Source organism: Scyliorhinus canicula, chromosome 18, assembly GCF_902713615.1.
Source record: "Scyliorhinus canicula chromosome 18, sScyCan1.1, whole genome shotgun sequence".
Taxonomy (NCBI): Eukaryota; Metazoa; Chordata; class Chondrichthyes; order Carcharhiniformes; family Scyliorhinidae; genus Scyliorhinus; species Scyliorhinus canicula.
Window position 1 is genome coordinate 34,224,139 of NC_052163.1, and position 15,357 is coordinate 34,239,495.

Consider the following 15,357-nt stretch of genomic DNA (forward strand, 5'->3'; position numbering starts at 1 on the left):
CTATATCAATTATTTGGATGTGGGGACCGAATGTAATACGTCCAAGTTAGGCCATTTAGGACTGTGATGAAGAGGAATTTCTTCGCTCAGAGGGTGGTGAATCTGAGAAAGTCTTTACCCAGATGGCTATGGAGGCTCAGACATCAAGTATATTGAAGACAGAGATGGGTAGATTTTGCATTATTAAATATATCAAGAGATTTGGGGCTAGTGTGGGAAAATGGCATTGAGGGAGAAGATCAACCATGATCTAGTTGAATGCAGGCTTGATGGGTTGAATGATTTACTCCTGCTTCTATTCCTGATGTCTTCTTGCTGTTCCTCCACTGCCTGGCCAGCTTGCTCCTGCTGCCTCCAATTGTGCTCCACCTTGTTTTGCAGGAAATAGGAAAGAGCGTTGGTGCATGATGTGTGACCTGTTGATGTATCTCTCAAGGTGGAGTAATAGGCAGCATGTGGAAGTTGTGAGATATGGGGATGTGAGTGTGAGGCTTACAGCAGTGCTATGTTTGTGAGGGTGCTGCATAAAATATAATTGCCAGGAATGTGTCTCAATTGATAGAAATTGTTGCTAGGTGAATGATGAGACTGTGCTGAGCTGAACAGTGTTTGAGGCTAAAGATGCAGGTAGTAGGACTTGGCACTTAAAGATGCATTCATTGACTTTAATCACTCGGGTGAAGTAATTTAACACCTTGCAGTACTGCATCCAGGTCTTTGGTGCGTGACTTCTGCCATTGGCCTCCGCAACTAACTGCTTCCACTAAATCTGAACATGTGTCGGGTGGGCCTCCTTTTCTCCTGGAGGCAGAAGACACCTCTCCCTTTTATCACCCCTTCTAGCAAGACGCCAAGTGCAGTATCTGACAGCTTGGAATCCATTCTCACCCATGTTGTGCTATTGTTCTGTTTTTCCCAGGTTCTGTCCTGCTCCCCCGCACTCCCAGCAACTGAACCGGCCACAGTGCATCTTGTCTTTAAACAACAATGGCTAGTTGCAACAGGTGATACCTTATTCAGGTGCCCAGCCAACCAACAGTGTGGTTAGTGCTGGTTGGACAGTGAAATTATTTAAAACAGCCAGAAACATGTAAGCCCCATGTTGATAGTATTGCAGTCAATGGTCATGAGCTAATTATGCAGCGTGACTCCGTGCATTGTTTTGGGTGCTGTTGAATTTAGCCCCAGATTCTTTTGGTTCAATTCTTAACGTATTTTCTCTCTTTTTAATTTTCCTGATCAGAATTTACACCTTACAATAATATAATAACTAGGAATAATAATATTCTTCCTACCTTCCACATATTAGCATCTTTTCCATACACAACTGCCATGTTGTTGACCTTGCTTGATTGAATGGCCTTTTTCTCAGTGTTATTCAGTATCTCAGCTACAAAACCCATAAATGAGTTGTCAGGACTGTGTGCTATCAAGAAACAAATAGCACACATTGTGGTAAATAACAGATACGCAGAACCTTAAAATTGTTGAACTAGAACAATGTAAATATGATCACATGCAAAATACGATCATCGGTTTTGTTATCAATTCATATTGGCTTTATTCTAATCATACAGTATTTAGATTTGCAAGCTGGGTCGCATATGTGTTTCTCATTACATAGCAGTTGAAATAAGAATGCCGAAAAAGTGGAGAAATTATATTTTGTATTATTTACTAGCATCCAATTTTAATTTTATGTCTGCAGACATAAATACCTTCACACTACCCAGTAAAGTACCATAATACATCCTTCTATATAATCAGTTGTTATCATTGTAATTTTGTGCAGGGTAGTTTGCAACAATCATTTGATAATGCAAAAGACCCTACAAAATCAGGGCAGAAATATGGAGAAGTCCAGTGGATCGGAAAAATGTTGTTTGCACATGGGAAAAAAACCAGAGACCCTGGTCTGTATTTTGACGATGGTTATAGCAAGCTCTGATATGGTTACCCTCAATGCTGGTAGAACAAAGCATTCACTAGACAGTCACTTTAGCTGTTATCTGCAAAACATATTTATGAAACATTAACTGGCTAGTTAATCAAAAGCAATGACAGACAGCAGATTCAGAGTAACTATGTCGCCCAGAGATTGAAAAAAAATGATGCCTGCTGTGCTAAACTGCAATGAACATCGATGAACATTGGTAGTTTTCTACTGATTAGTGAGAAACTACCTGACCTATTTGTCCCTCTCTTTTGGCTTCAGACAGGAATGCTAATGGGAACAAGGGATTCTGGGGAATTTGTCTCAAAATAGCCCAGGATGAAGAAAACTTAAATATGCATGTTTTAAATTCAAGTGGAACTGCCAATCAAACATATATGCTCGATGGCTTGGCCCCTCATTTAGATGTCTAACCAGATGCAATGGATTATATATCCTCTTTTTGGGTCATTTTTGGGTAACATTAGGACAGGCAACAGCAAGAAATTAACTAGGGAACTATTGTGGCATTTCCCCACTGCTCATCAGGTCTGGGTCAGGCGCCATAGCACAAAGCACACTGCACTGCACGTCTGCCGAAACTGAAAATCAACTCCATCCATATTCTGTGAGTGAACTAGGTTTTTAACCTCATATGAACCGTGATAGAAAAATACTCCAACACTGACTGCTCAGTTAAGCAATCCCTCAGCAATGCGCACTGATACATGCATATGGTTTTCGGTGCTATTTTGCTCTTCACTGTCTAACTTCACAAAATAAAACAAAAAACGTAAGAAAAATGAAGCAAGTAAAGAAGGATTGGCCAACTGAATTTAGTTTTTCCAACTTGCCCTCTCACAAATCTCTCCAATCATTTGAAAGAGAAGGCCCATGGATAATAATGAGGATCACAGCGAGTGACCCTGAAGATGCTCAGATGCATGTACTATCTTACAATATGTCGCACCAATTATGCCACAATAATTTCCAGATGAAACCATTTCTCAATTTGAGGTTAACGATCTGCATTAGTCAATCCAGCGCACATGGCATGTTATCCAGTCATAATCCAAATTTCAGCAATGGTGGGTGAGTGCATGGTAAGTTTTCCAGAGTCCTTTGGAAAGCGATGTTAGAATTTTTGATAATGTAGTTGTAACAATCCAAGGTTGGTGATGCATTTAGTTCCCTGATCATCTTGCGAAGAACACAAGGAAGATGGTTATGTTTGTTGTAGGGCTTGGGTAAAGCTCCTATACAACGCTCCCATGGCGAGTGTACGGACCAACAATACCAACTCCCAATACTTCCAGCTGCACAGGGGCACCAGACAAGGATGCCCACTGTCCCCGCTGCTGTTCGCACTAGCAATCGAACCGCTAGCAATCGCGCTCAGGGCAGCAAAACATTGGAGGGGGATCCGAAGGGGAGGTAGAGAGCAGAGTCTCACTCTATACGGATGATCTGCTCCTCTATATCTCGGACCCACAAAGCAGCATGGACGGAATCATAGCGCTCCTGAAAGAGTTTGGAGCCTTCTCGGGCTACAAACTCAACATGAGCAAAAGTGAGATCTTCCCAGTACACCCGCAAGGGGGGGGGGGGGGGGGGGGGGGCAGCACTAAAGGGGCTGCCGTTCAAACAAGCCCGAAATAAATTCCGCTACCTGGGGATCCAAATAGCCCATGACTGGAAAGGGATCCACAAATGGAACCTCACCAGCCTGACGGAGGAAGTTAAAAAGGACCTGCAAAGATGGAACACACTCCTGCTCTCCCTCGCGGGGAGAGTCCAGACGATCAAAATGAACGTACTGCCCAGGTTCCTTTTCCTGTTTAGATCCATTCCGATCTACATCCCCAAGGCCTTTTTCAAAGCGCTGGACAAACATACCATGGCGTTCGTATGGGGGGCAAAAATGCTAGGATCCCAAAGAAGGTCATACAAAAAACAAAATCCAGGGGGGGGCTAGCCCTCCCGAATCTACAATTCTACCACTGGGCGGCAACAGCCGAGCGAGTAAGGGGATGGATCCAGGAGCCAGAAGCCGAGTGGGTGCGTGCAGAGGAGGCCTCCTGCATGGGAACCTCCCTCCGGGCCCTCGCCACGGCAGCACTCCCATCCCCACCCAAAAAACACTCCACCAGCCCAGTGGTGACAGCCACCCTCCAATCCTGGAACCAACTGCGGCAGCAATTTGGCCTGCACAAAATGTCGGACAAGGCTCCCATCTGCAACAACCATAGGTTCAAACCAGCACTGACTGACGCCACCTTCAAAAGGTGGAGGCAGGACGGGGGGACACTGACAGTCAGGGACCTATACACGGACGACAGGATCGCAACACTGGACGAACTGACAGAGAAATTTCAGCTAGCTGGGGGGAACGAGCTACGGTACCTGCAGCTCAAAAACTTCCTACGAAAGGAGACAAGGACGTACCCACAACCGCCACGACAGACACTACTGGAAGACCTACTGGACGCAAGTATCCTAGAGAAAGGGAACTGTAGTGACATGTATGACCGACTGGTAGATAGGGACGACACCGTACTGGACGCAACAAGAAGGAAATGGGAGGACGACCTGGGGATGGAGATAGGGTGGGGACTCTGGAGCGAAGCACTGCATAGGGTCAACTCCACCTCCACGTGCGCAAGGCTCAGTCTGACGCAACTAAAAGTGGTACATAGAGCCCACTTAACGAGAAACCGTATGAGTAGGTTCTTCCCGGAGGTGAAGGACAAATGTGAGCGGTGCCAAAGAGGCCCGGCCAACCACGCCCACATGTTCTGGTCTTGCCCCAGACTTGTGGCGTACTGGACAGCCTTCTTCGAGGCTATGTCCAAAGTAGTGGGGGTGAGGGTGGAGCCATGCCCGATAGTGGCGGTCTTCGGGGTTTCAGACCAGCCAGATCTATTCCTGGGGAGGAGGGCGGACGCCCTTGCCTTTGCCTCCCTGATTGCCCGCCGTAGAATCCTGTTTGGCTGGCGGTCAGCAGCACCACCCAGAGCTGCAGACTGGCTGTCCGACCTCTCGGAATCTCTCCAAATGGAGAAAATCAAATTCGCCATCCGAGGGTCGGACGACGGCTTCCACAGAACGTGGGAGCCATTCATGCAACTGTTCCGGGACCTGTTTGTGGCCAACGTACATGAGGAAGAATAGTCGGGTGGCCAAGAACCAGGGGAAAATGGACGGGAATCAGGGGAAGGTAGCCGGGGGGAGGGGGGGGGGGCTACGGGCTTGGTATGGGGGTTTGATGGCAAGCCAAGGCCCAAAACCAAACTATAAATAAATGCCTATAAACATGTGCCTCGGCCATATTGGGGAATGTAAAATATGTATGCTGGCTAAAGGGGGCGGCCACAATTATTGTTATGAAGATGCTTACCTGTAAATATTCATGTTAAATTTTTGTGTTTTCCTTTTTTTTTCTCTCTCTCTAATAACTTGTAATTTATCATATATAAAATATGAAAACTCAATAAAAAAACATTTATAAAAAAAAATGTTTGTTGTAGGGCAATTGGTTCACAATAAAAAATAAGGATTGAAAAGGGGAACACACCTCCAGTGTAGCCACTTCTGATTTTTAGGAAGTTTGGTTGGGGGTGGCAGGAAAACAAGCTTGCTGAAGGCAGGCCTCTAACTTAAATATTTTTTAAAATACATTTTTTAAATTGGGTTTTTGAACTAAGTATATTTACTGTTATGTACACAGAATAATATATATATATATATATTTATACATAGAAGAGAAGGGAACATGCACAAAAAACAAAACAAAAAAAAACTTAGAATAAAATACATGGTAGGGTATTATGCACTAGCTCAACAACAGGAACTTAAATATTTTAATGCGGTTATGTGTCTCCAATCTTTGGCTGAAAAATTGGATTTAGCCTATGAGTGAATTAGGGTTTGTGATGTGTGACTACCCTGCTCCCGATGGAAGTGATGCAGACAGTACCCATGCTGTAATGTGTCTGCACATCTCCTTGGTTGTGGTGTGCAGCCCAATGCTCAACATGGTACTGAGTCGTTGCACACTTAGCACAGGGCCCAGATTAGGGCAAGATTGGCATCATTAAAACTGGCCTACACGTTTGAAAGTCAACTTGTACCTCCTAAATCTGACTGCAGTAAAGGTTTGAAGTAGCTGTGAAAGACTTCATGTGTAGGCAATATTCTGAGAAATAGAACAGCACATCCCAGAGAGAGGTTCAAGGTTCTTCCATGCAGCACCAGAGACTTTAGTGTAGGGGATGGAAAGAAGGAGACAGTCTTTAATCCTGCGTAGGGCCAGGAGGCCATTCAGACAAGCATATGGAAGGGGCAGGGAGTAGATAGCCACGGGAGTCAATTGGAGTCTGACTCTGAGAGTCTGGTCACAGTGCCAGAGAAAGTTCAATGATCTGACACCAGTGGTCAAAATCAGTGAATGAATCTTCAAATGTCATATTCTGCGAAAAGCAACAATAACCTCACACACTGTATCAATGCATCACATATTCCTCACTGCCCATCTAGTATTTCTAACAACCCTCCAGTCATATGTTCCATTTCACCATCACTCACTTACCAGTGCTGCAAGCTTCCACTCACAGCTCACAGCTTCCACATTGTTCCAGCTATTCAACCGTGACAGGTAAACCATGCTAAATTGCCCCTTAGTGTCCAAAAGGTTGGGTGGGATTGCTGGGTTACAGGGATGGGGTGGATGCACGGGCTTAAGTAGGGTGCTCTTTCCAAGGGCTGGTGCTGACTCGATGGGTCGAATGGCCTCCTTTTGCACTGTAAATTATATGACCTATAATCTCTTTATGGCCTGAGCACAAAGCAACACACTCACTGAAGCTCTCTCCTCTCTCTTGCAGGATGAGGTAGCACATAACAAGAGGGAGCAACTGGGGGACAGGCATGGCTCCTCCTGTGCAGGAGGTGGTCATCTGAATTATATAATCTGAATCATATCATCCCTGAAGTGTTGGAATCGGCAATGTGGCGAACCCACGGGACTATGATGTGTTTCTGCCTACGCAACATCTCAAATCCAATTTCAGCCCCATCTTTCAATCTAGTATGAGGTATGAGCTGCAGATGATGTAGCCATTGAACTTTCTTTATGTACAGGTGGTTTTTCGGATGCAACAATGCAATGCACAGCAAACTGAGAAATGTTGGCAATGTTGCCAGTTCCATCCTAAAAGGATTAAAAAAAATTTTTAAAAAATAAATTTAGAGTACCCAATTATTTTTTCCAATTAAGGGGCAATTTAGTGTGGCCAATCCACCTACCCTGCACATCTTTTGGGTTGTGGGGGTGAAACCCACGCAGACACGGGGAGAATGTGCAAACTCCTCACGGACAGTGACCCAGAGCCGGGATTCGAACCCAGGTCCTCAGCGCCATAGGCAGCAATGCTAACCACTGTGCCACTGTGCTGCCCTCTAAAAGGATTTATTACATAGAAATTGAGGACCTTGGTGAGATCTTTGGTCCTTGCTCCGCTCTTCGGCTGCTGGCCTGGTTCGAAGAGGTGTTATCATTCTGTGACTACTTCCTTGGTGGTTCAGCACTGGTGCAATACAATGAAGTACTGCTCCTGGCTGAGGTGAAGGTAGAAGTGCTCCCTAGGGCAGTACGGTCGCGGAGTGGGTTAGCACTGCGGCCTCACGGCGCTGAGGTCCCAGGTTCGATCCCGGCTCTGGATCACTGTCCGTGTGGAGTTTGCACATTCTCCCCGTGTTTGTGTGGGTTTCGCCCCCACAACCCAAAAATGAGCAAGCTAGGTGGATTGGCCACGCTAAATTTCCCCTTAATTGGAAAAAGAGAATTGGGTACTCTAAATTTAAAAAAAAAAGACGTGCTCCCTGAAGATACTAGATGGGTCCCGGCTTCAGTTGAGAAATCTTCCTCTCCTCCACCCTCTATGTCCAGTTTCTCCTCTCTGTTGCCTGTGCTCCATTTCCATGTCATGATGAGGTCTCAGAGGAACAGCAACTATGGTCCCAATGACTGGGTAGCATGTTTTCTGGTCAGACGTCTATCAATCCACACCACTCCTTCCAAAAGTCTACACAGTATGCTGTACTTCCACTAACCCTGCGGCAACAAAAGAAAGTCAAAAACACCTCACCTGAAATCTTGATTAATAAGGGGATAAGGGGTTATGGGGAGAAGGCAGGAGAATGGGGATGAGAAAATATCAGTCACGATTGAATGGCGGAGCAGACTCAATGGGCCAAGTGGCCTAATTCTGACCTATGTCTTATGGTCTTATGAAAGGAGAACGATAATCCCTTGTTCAGTTATGTGTTTAGAAGAGGACATTAACAGAATCGATGAGATCCAATCAGGCAAGCTGGGCACCAGATCAACGTTGGGGAATTGACTGAAGTCAAAGCCTAACCACTCTGCAGTCTTCCAATATCAAGAGACATCGAGCTATTATCATTCCAAACATGGTGCTTGCCGTGGTCTGGCCTGGAGGTCATTGGGAGTAGATCCCCCGCCGGTATTTTAATCTGCCAGCTCTCGTAACACTGAAAACAGTGGTGTTGCAGAGCTGGATTTTGTGGCTGAGATCTTTTTCAGATTTAACCCGTGATCTGCAATTCACCATTGCTAACTACGCCACTGTAAACCGGTGGTCGACAGTGGTGTAGGGGTATTGTCACTGGACTAGTAATCCAGAGACCCAGGGTAATGCTCCGGAGACCTGGGTTCGAATCCCACCACGACAGATGGTGGAATTTGAATGCAATTTAAAATCTGGAATTAAAAGATTGTCAATTGTTATTAAAAAACCCCTCTGATTCACTGACGTCCTTTAGGGAAGGAAATCTGTACCTGGTCTGGCCTACATGTGACTCTGCACCCACCAGCAATGTGGTTGACTCTTAAATGCCCACAGACAGATGGGCAATAAATGCTGGTCCAGCCAGCGATGTCCACATCCCATGAACGAATAACTCCCCCAACCAATGGCCTGATAGAAGCCATTTCAATCTGGCGTTCCTGGTCACAACCCCTCCCCATTTGATTCCTAATTTTCAGTGCCTGGCACCTGAAATATGAACACCTATCTCTGCCCTTGTGACTTCACAGTCCTATCAATACTTCTAATGTCTGATGGTTGAATATTCAATTCCCAAATAAACTCATCGCTGCACGTGCTGCAAAGTCAGTGTTTCCCTTGAGAGCTGGTGTCCAGTCCAGGCAGTTTGAAATATTCCTGCATAATTTATGATAGAAATGGGAGAATCAGCCAGGTTCACCCCCATGATTCTGTCAGATGAGTTGATTTTTGTGAGCCATTTCTGTCTTGCCGCAGACATCAATAATAAACACAAGACAGATTGTCTGATATCGCAAGCTGACATCTAAATAACAGTGTAATCATTTCCCTCCTCTCCAGAGAACAAACGATTCATTTGCAAGAATGTTTTTTGCTACAGTTTTAGATTCTGCTAATGTTTTCAAATATATCTGCCTCCATAACTTAAATTCTCATGTTTTACTTATGCTCGCCCCATCAATCTTAGTCAATGAGTACAGAAATGATCATATTCCACAGGAATGCAGTTATTGTTTTGTGAACATATTATGCAGTGGGTACATCTTATTGACATTTCCTCTCATTTCCATATCACAAGTATAACTAGTGCTGGTCTTGTTATGCTCAGGGTTTCATCAAAATAATAATTCCATTGACCCACTTTAACAGTGATTTATGACACACAGGTAGCAAGGGACAAGTTTCACATGAATGCAACAACCAAGAAATTAAAATAGCAACCCACTTCATTACGTGCACGTGTCTGGATTTTGAATTCAAATACTGCTCATTTTCAGGCAATTTTAGCATGGAATCCTGAACCAAGAAATGGCCACTCCAAAATTCTCCTTTCTAAATATCGTCAAGTCGATAATTGTTTGCCCCGCTGCAGTTAAATGGAGATGGATGGGAATAACCAACGAGAGTCCCTAACCTAACATTGGCAAACGCCACCATTGTGTAAGTCAAGGTCTGCAATCTATGGTTCTGGAGCGGCACAGGATACATTATGGACTCATGTGCGGTTCCTTACCTTCATCGATCAAACCCATTGTGATGGTAATTAAACAGCTTGCTTCATTTCTTAACTTTTATAATCTTTATTATTATCACAGGTAGGCTTACATTAACACTGCAATGAAGTTATTGTGAAAATCCCCTAGTCGCCACACTCAGGCTCCAGTTCGGGTACACTGAGGGAGAACTCAGAATCCCCAATTCACCTAACAAGCACGTCTTTTGGGACTTGTGGGAGGAAACCGGAACACCCGGAGAAAACCCATGCAGTCACGGGGAGAACATGCAGTCTCCACACAGTGACCCAAGTGGGAATAGAACCTGGGACTCTGGTGTTGTGAAACAATAGTGCGAACCACTGTGTTATCGTGCCACCCCGTATTAATGTTGTACTTGTGAAAACATATCATTCAATGAACAACTTTTCTGTGAAAACTTTATTGTTGAAATGTATCGCTATCTTGTTTATTGGCATTTTAGTAACAGCGTTTGGCTCTAAAGTTAATGGGTTGGCTTTTCCTGCCCTGCCCACCTCCGGGATCATCCAGTCCCGTTGAAAGGCAATGGACTTTTGGCTGGCTTTTCCCTCCCCCACAGTGTATCCTACCACGATGGGGACAAAAGATCCCAGCGACTGTATATTACACTAATTTCTAAAAATTGCTCTGCTTGTAATTAAGGGTGCCAACTCCTGGGATAAGTAATGGTATGAGCAAGTCATTGTTACCCATGGCACAGATGTTGCATAGTGGAGGCGATTTTTGGTGAACTTCCTGCATATTTCTATAAATTTGTCAGGGCAATGATTTTTGTTATTTTGTGCTAAGAAGCTTCCCTGAAGTGTTCACCGAGCATGAAAGTGCGAACAAGACATATTTAAATGTTGCTCTAAGGAAATGGATATCTCGTTGGGAACTTCTCTCCTCCTCTGTCAAAATGAGGAAGATAAGGAAATAGAACTTAGAGATCACAGAAAAAAACCCACTTGTTTCCAGTATGCTAATATTCACTTGACAGGGTTTTTAGATTGTAAGCATTACTTGGATTTATTTGTTTATTACTGCCTCAGAAAGCTATTGGTAAATTGTTGGCTGCAGCTCAGCAGCTCACCTGAATGAGTAACACAGTTGAAGTTGTACAGGGAAAATGGCCAGTGCCTTGAATATTATGTGACTGGATCTTTCTATGCTTGCTCTTTGCTGAATTAGCCAGGCAGCAACTCAACCATTCATTTTTAAAAAATAAATTTAGAATCCACAATTCATTTTTTCCAATTAAGGGGCAATTTAGCGTGGCCAATCCACCTAGCCTGCACATCTTTGGGTTGGGGGGCAAAACCCACGCAAACACGGGGAGAATGTGCAGACTCCACGGACAGTGACCCAGAGCCGGGATTGAACCTGCGACCTCGGCGCCGTGAGGCAGCAGTGCTAACCACTGCACCACCGTGCTGCCCAAACTCAACCATGCAGACAAGAATCATTAATACTCTATTCAGGCTTGACCGTTCGATAAACCATAGGCATGGAAGCTACCTACATTACTGCTATTTTCAAAACCAGGAACTTTGATAGTTGGGTACCTAGGCACCACAGCTCTGGGTGGACATTACTTCACCCTCAGGAGGGGAACATCTCACTCCCCCTTCCACTCCTGAGCCCTCTTGCTCAATGGTGATTTCACCTTGAGAAAATCCATCTAACTCACCAACTCTGTTTAACAGGCTAAAAGGTCTAAATGGCCAAGTCGTGTTTATATCACTGTTTCTAACTGCTTCTTCTCGAGTGGGTGCCTCCATCCTGGTGCTAGAGTATCTATAATTCCACAATGGAGTTCAGGGGCATAAGGCAGGATATGTGGAACACGAAGTGCCAAAGTGCCCTTCTGATCAATTCTCCTGTTCCTACAAGCCATACCCAGGATATTGTAATCTATAAAATCTTCTTTATGAACACTCATATGGCTCCTTTAAGAAATATTGGTCAAGTCAATCCCCACTGGTGACAATGTGTTGGCTGAGTGTGATGTCCTTCCTGCACACAGTCTGCCTCCCTCCATTACTCTTTTTCTTTTGGATACCCGCTGCAGGAGGCAGAAAGGTAGATTGAAATTTGTCAACATGTAATCAAAATCAGCTGAGATATAAATTTTCTGTAAATCCAGGTACGCCTCCTGAATCATTGTCTAACTTTTCGGTCACAGTTAGCAATGTTTGATGCCCATTTTATATGGGCCGGAATTCTCTGTTTGGGAGACTATGGGCTGGATTCGCGATTCAGCGGCTAAGTGCCGGCGCCGGCGTGCGAACTGTGGCGTTTTACGACACCAAAATCAGTGCCGAACAGTCACTGATCCTGGGACCGGTGAGGGGCTAGCAGTGACACTGGATAAAACTCCCGGCCCCCGCACTAAAAATGGCAGGTGAATGGCCTTGTCCGTAGCTGCGCATGTGCACGGCGTCGACTTGCAGTGGTCATGCCATACAACATGGCGCCGGCCATGCGCAGACCCAACCTGACAAGTATTGCCCCCCCTGGCCAGCCCCCACCAGTCCTCCCAGCCCTCGCGGAAGCCCCCCCCCGACCTGCAGCACGGATCCTGGCCGACTGTGGTGACGCCGGACACAGTCCATGGCCGCCACGCCGAGTTCCCGACCACTGAGACCACACGTCCCTCGCGCGGTCAGGAACTCAGCCCATTGGGGCAGAGCATCGGGGGAGCCTTCCGATGATGCGCCAACTCCATTTCAACAGTGTGCGGCGATGACGCCATTTCATAGCAGGCGGAGAATAGAAAACTGGCGTCAAACCGCTGCCGTCCCCGATTTGGGCGTCGGAAGGGATTCTCCGCCCGATTGCCAATTACGGCATCGGGCAATTGATAATCCCACCCTATGTTCTCCCACTGGAGATTAATCACCACTGACTCATACTGGGAGCGCAAATCAGAAGTGATTCCCTATCCCCAGCCATGCAAATTTATGCCTAGCAAGGATTGCGAGAGATTCCGTCGCAAATCCTGCTATTGGGCTATAATTTTGAGCGGGTGGCCCGATAGCGAGATCCAGTGGCTGGAATCCTCTCCCCCCGCCCCAATGCAATTCAGCACCCCCTCCCGCATCATGGAGTTTTCTGGTTACCTTCCCCTCCCACAATGTGAGGGGGAACGAATTCCCCACCAACTCCCTACCAGAGACTCCCATTACAGAGTCCCCACCAGAAGCCCCCCCATTACGGAGACCCCCCATAAGAGAGACCCCCACCAGAATCCCCCTATTACAGAGACACCCCCAGAAACCCCCATGACAGAGACCCCACCAGAATCCGCCCCCCCCCCCCCCCCCATAAGAGAGACCCTCATCAGAAACCCCTGCCTGGATATCCCCATTACAGAGCCTCCTGCCTGGAAGCAAGAGAGCAGTCCAGACAGAGACAGTGAATAAAAATAGCTTTAAAACACACCTGTGCAATACACCTGTTGGCTCAGGCAAAGGAAGCAGAACCTGTAAAATCCTAGAAAGGGAAAACCACATCAGTGGGTTCAAACCCCCTCAGATCTTTGATCTGCAATAGGCTGTGATTGACAGCTACCGCACACAGCCAGCTGTCTGGATTCTTTAATCGCATTTCCCTTCTCCCTTGAGTGGATTTTAAGTAGTCAGCTGTGAAACTAACCCCAATGTTTATAAACATCTAGCTCGATTGACAGCTCTTGGACCACATCAAAGCCAGTTAAGTGCTGCTGTTGGCTTCACAGCTAATTACTTGAAATCCACTCAAATTTGAAGAGAAATTAGATTAAACTATCAAAACAGCTGGCTGTGTGTGGAAGCTGTCAACCACAGCCGAATAAAATCAATTTCACATTGATATGAATGAAAGCATTGTAGATCAAATATCTGAGGGGGTTTAAATCCATCTGATGTGGTTTTCTTCCTCTCTACCTGAGCCAGCAGGTCGCTTGCACAGCTGAGCTTGGGGGGTTTCTGGTGGGGGTGCCTGTAATGGGGGTTGGGGGTTTCTCGTGGGAGTTTCTGGTGGAGATTTCTGCATTGGGGGGTTTCTGGTGGGGGTCTCTCTTATGGGAGGTCTCTGGTGGGGGGACCTTGGGGGTTCTTGTGGGGGTGGTATGGGCAGGATTTGCATTGTGGAAGAGGGTGGGCCTCCGATGGGCCTTGGGGGCAACTCCCTTAAAGAGTAACCCTTTGGCCGACTGTGCGATCCACCGCATCAGGGCCACGCTGGAAAATGCCTGCACTAATTCTCGCCCACGTGAAACTCGGCCCAGAGGAGCGGAGATTCACATAGGTTTAGAGAATCGAGCGCCCGGCCTGTGAACATGGGTCAAATGGACCCATTTGCATCCTCCCGTTGTCACGGGGCATAAACATGGATGCCACCACCAGCGAGGGAACGGGAGAACAGGAACGGAATCAGTGCCTTTTTTTGGCCGAAGCTGGACTCTCCACCACATCGGGAACTCTGCTACTGACGATGGGCAGCGAAGAATCCAGCTCATGACTGTGATTGGTTTGCCTTGCAAATTACATGGTAATGATAGAAAATGGTCCGCATGATGTTACCCACGCCATCACTGCCTCATTGAAATACAGCCGACCATCATAAAGAAATTACTTCCTCCAAACTCTGGAAACAATGAGTACCAGAATGAATGGTGATCCACTCTAACTGAACCAATTACTGTTAATGTAGTTTGTTATGTGATATACAACACAAAGGTAGAATGAGTCGACTTCAAACAAGGAGTGAAACAATGATCTGCTGCTTTCTCATTTGGATAACTGCACAGTGATGGGGTTCTGAAATACTGAAATGGTTTATTCTTTCCACTTCCGCATTCCAGGGGTAGTGTGATTCTCCACTATATGGAGCCACACCAAATCATAGATGCAGTTGCAAAAACTGATTTGCAAAAGAGATCGTAAGCTGAACGATAATGCTGGTAGATTTAATAACCTAACCATGACCCCAACATCAGCTTGCTGACAGAGAAAAAAGAAGCAAACGTTTTGATTTACCGTTTATTCTCCAAGCACCAAGCAGCACTTTGTGCTTCACTGGACACGACAGGAGTTGGGGTTTTTATACTGATTGAATACGCACCATGTGGTATGTCAATGACTAAAGCTTTTCTCGGCTTCAAAGTGTAGCATTCAGTTTGAACACATCACAATATATTTGGCTTTGTAGATTTTGTGGTGTATCTTTTTGATTAATTGTCTATCGATCTGGACCATGCAGAGTAAGAGGGGGGCTACCTCAACAATTTGTAAATACCAATTTGTATACCTTTCCTGGGAAGAAAGGGGTTTTGTAAAAT

General features: G+C 45.8%; 1 protein-coding gene across 3 annotated transcripts in view; it reads right to left on the minus strand.

Annotated features, from left to right (window-relative positions):
• LOC119953757 (alpha-1,6-mannosylglycoprotein 6-beta-N-acetylglucosaminyltransferase B-like) overlaps positions 1–15,357 on the minus strand; it is a 1,231,367-nt gene that overhangs the window by 120,451 nt on the left and 1,095,559 nt on the right. For all 3 annotated transcript variants that reach the window (XM_038778343.1, XM_038778342.1, XM_038778344.1), the window contains one exon: positions 1,296–1,426. In XM_038778343.1, the coding sequence (XP_038634271.1) occupies positions 1,296–1,426 (131 nt within the window). The remainder of the gene's footprint in view (positions 1–1,295; positions 1,427–15,357) is intronic.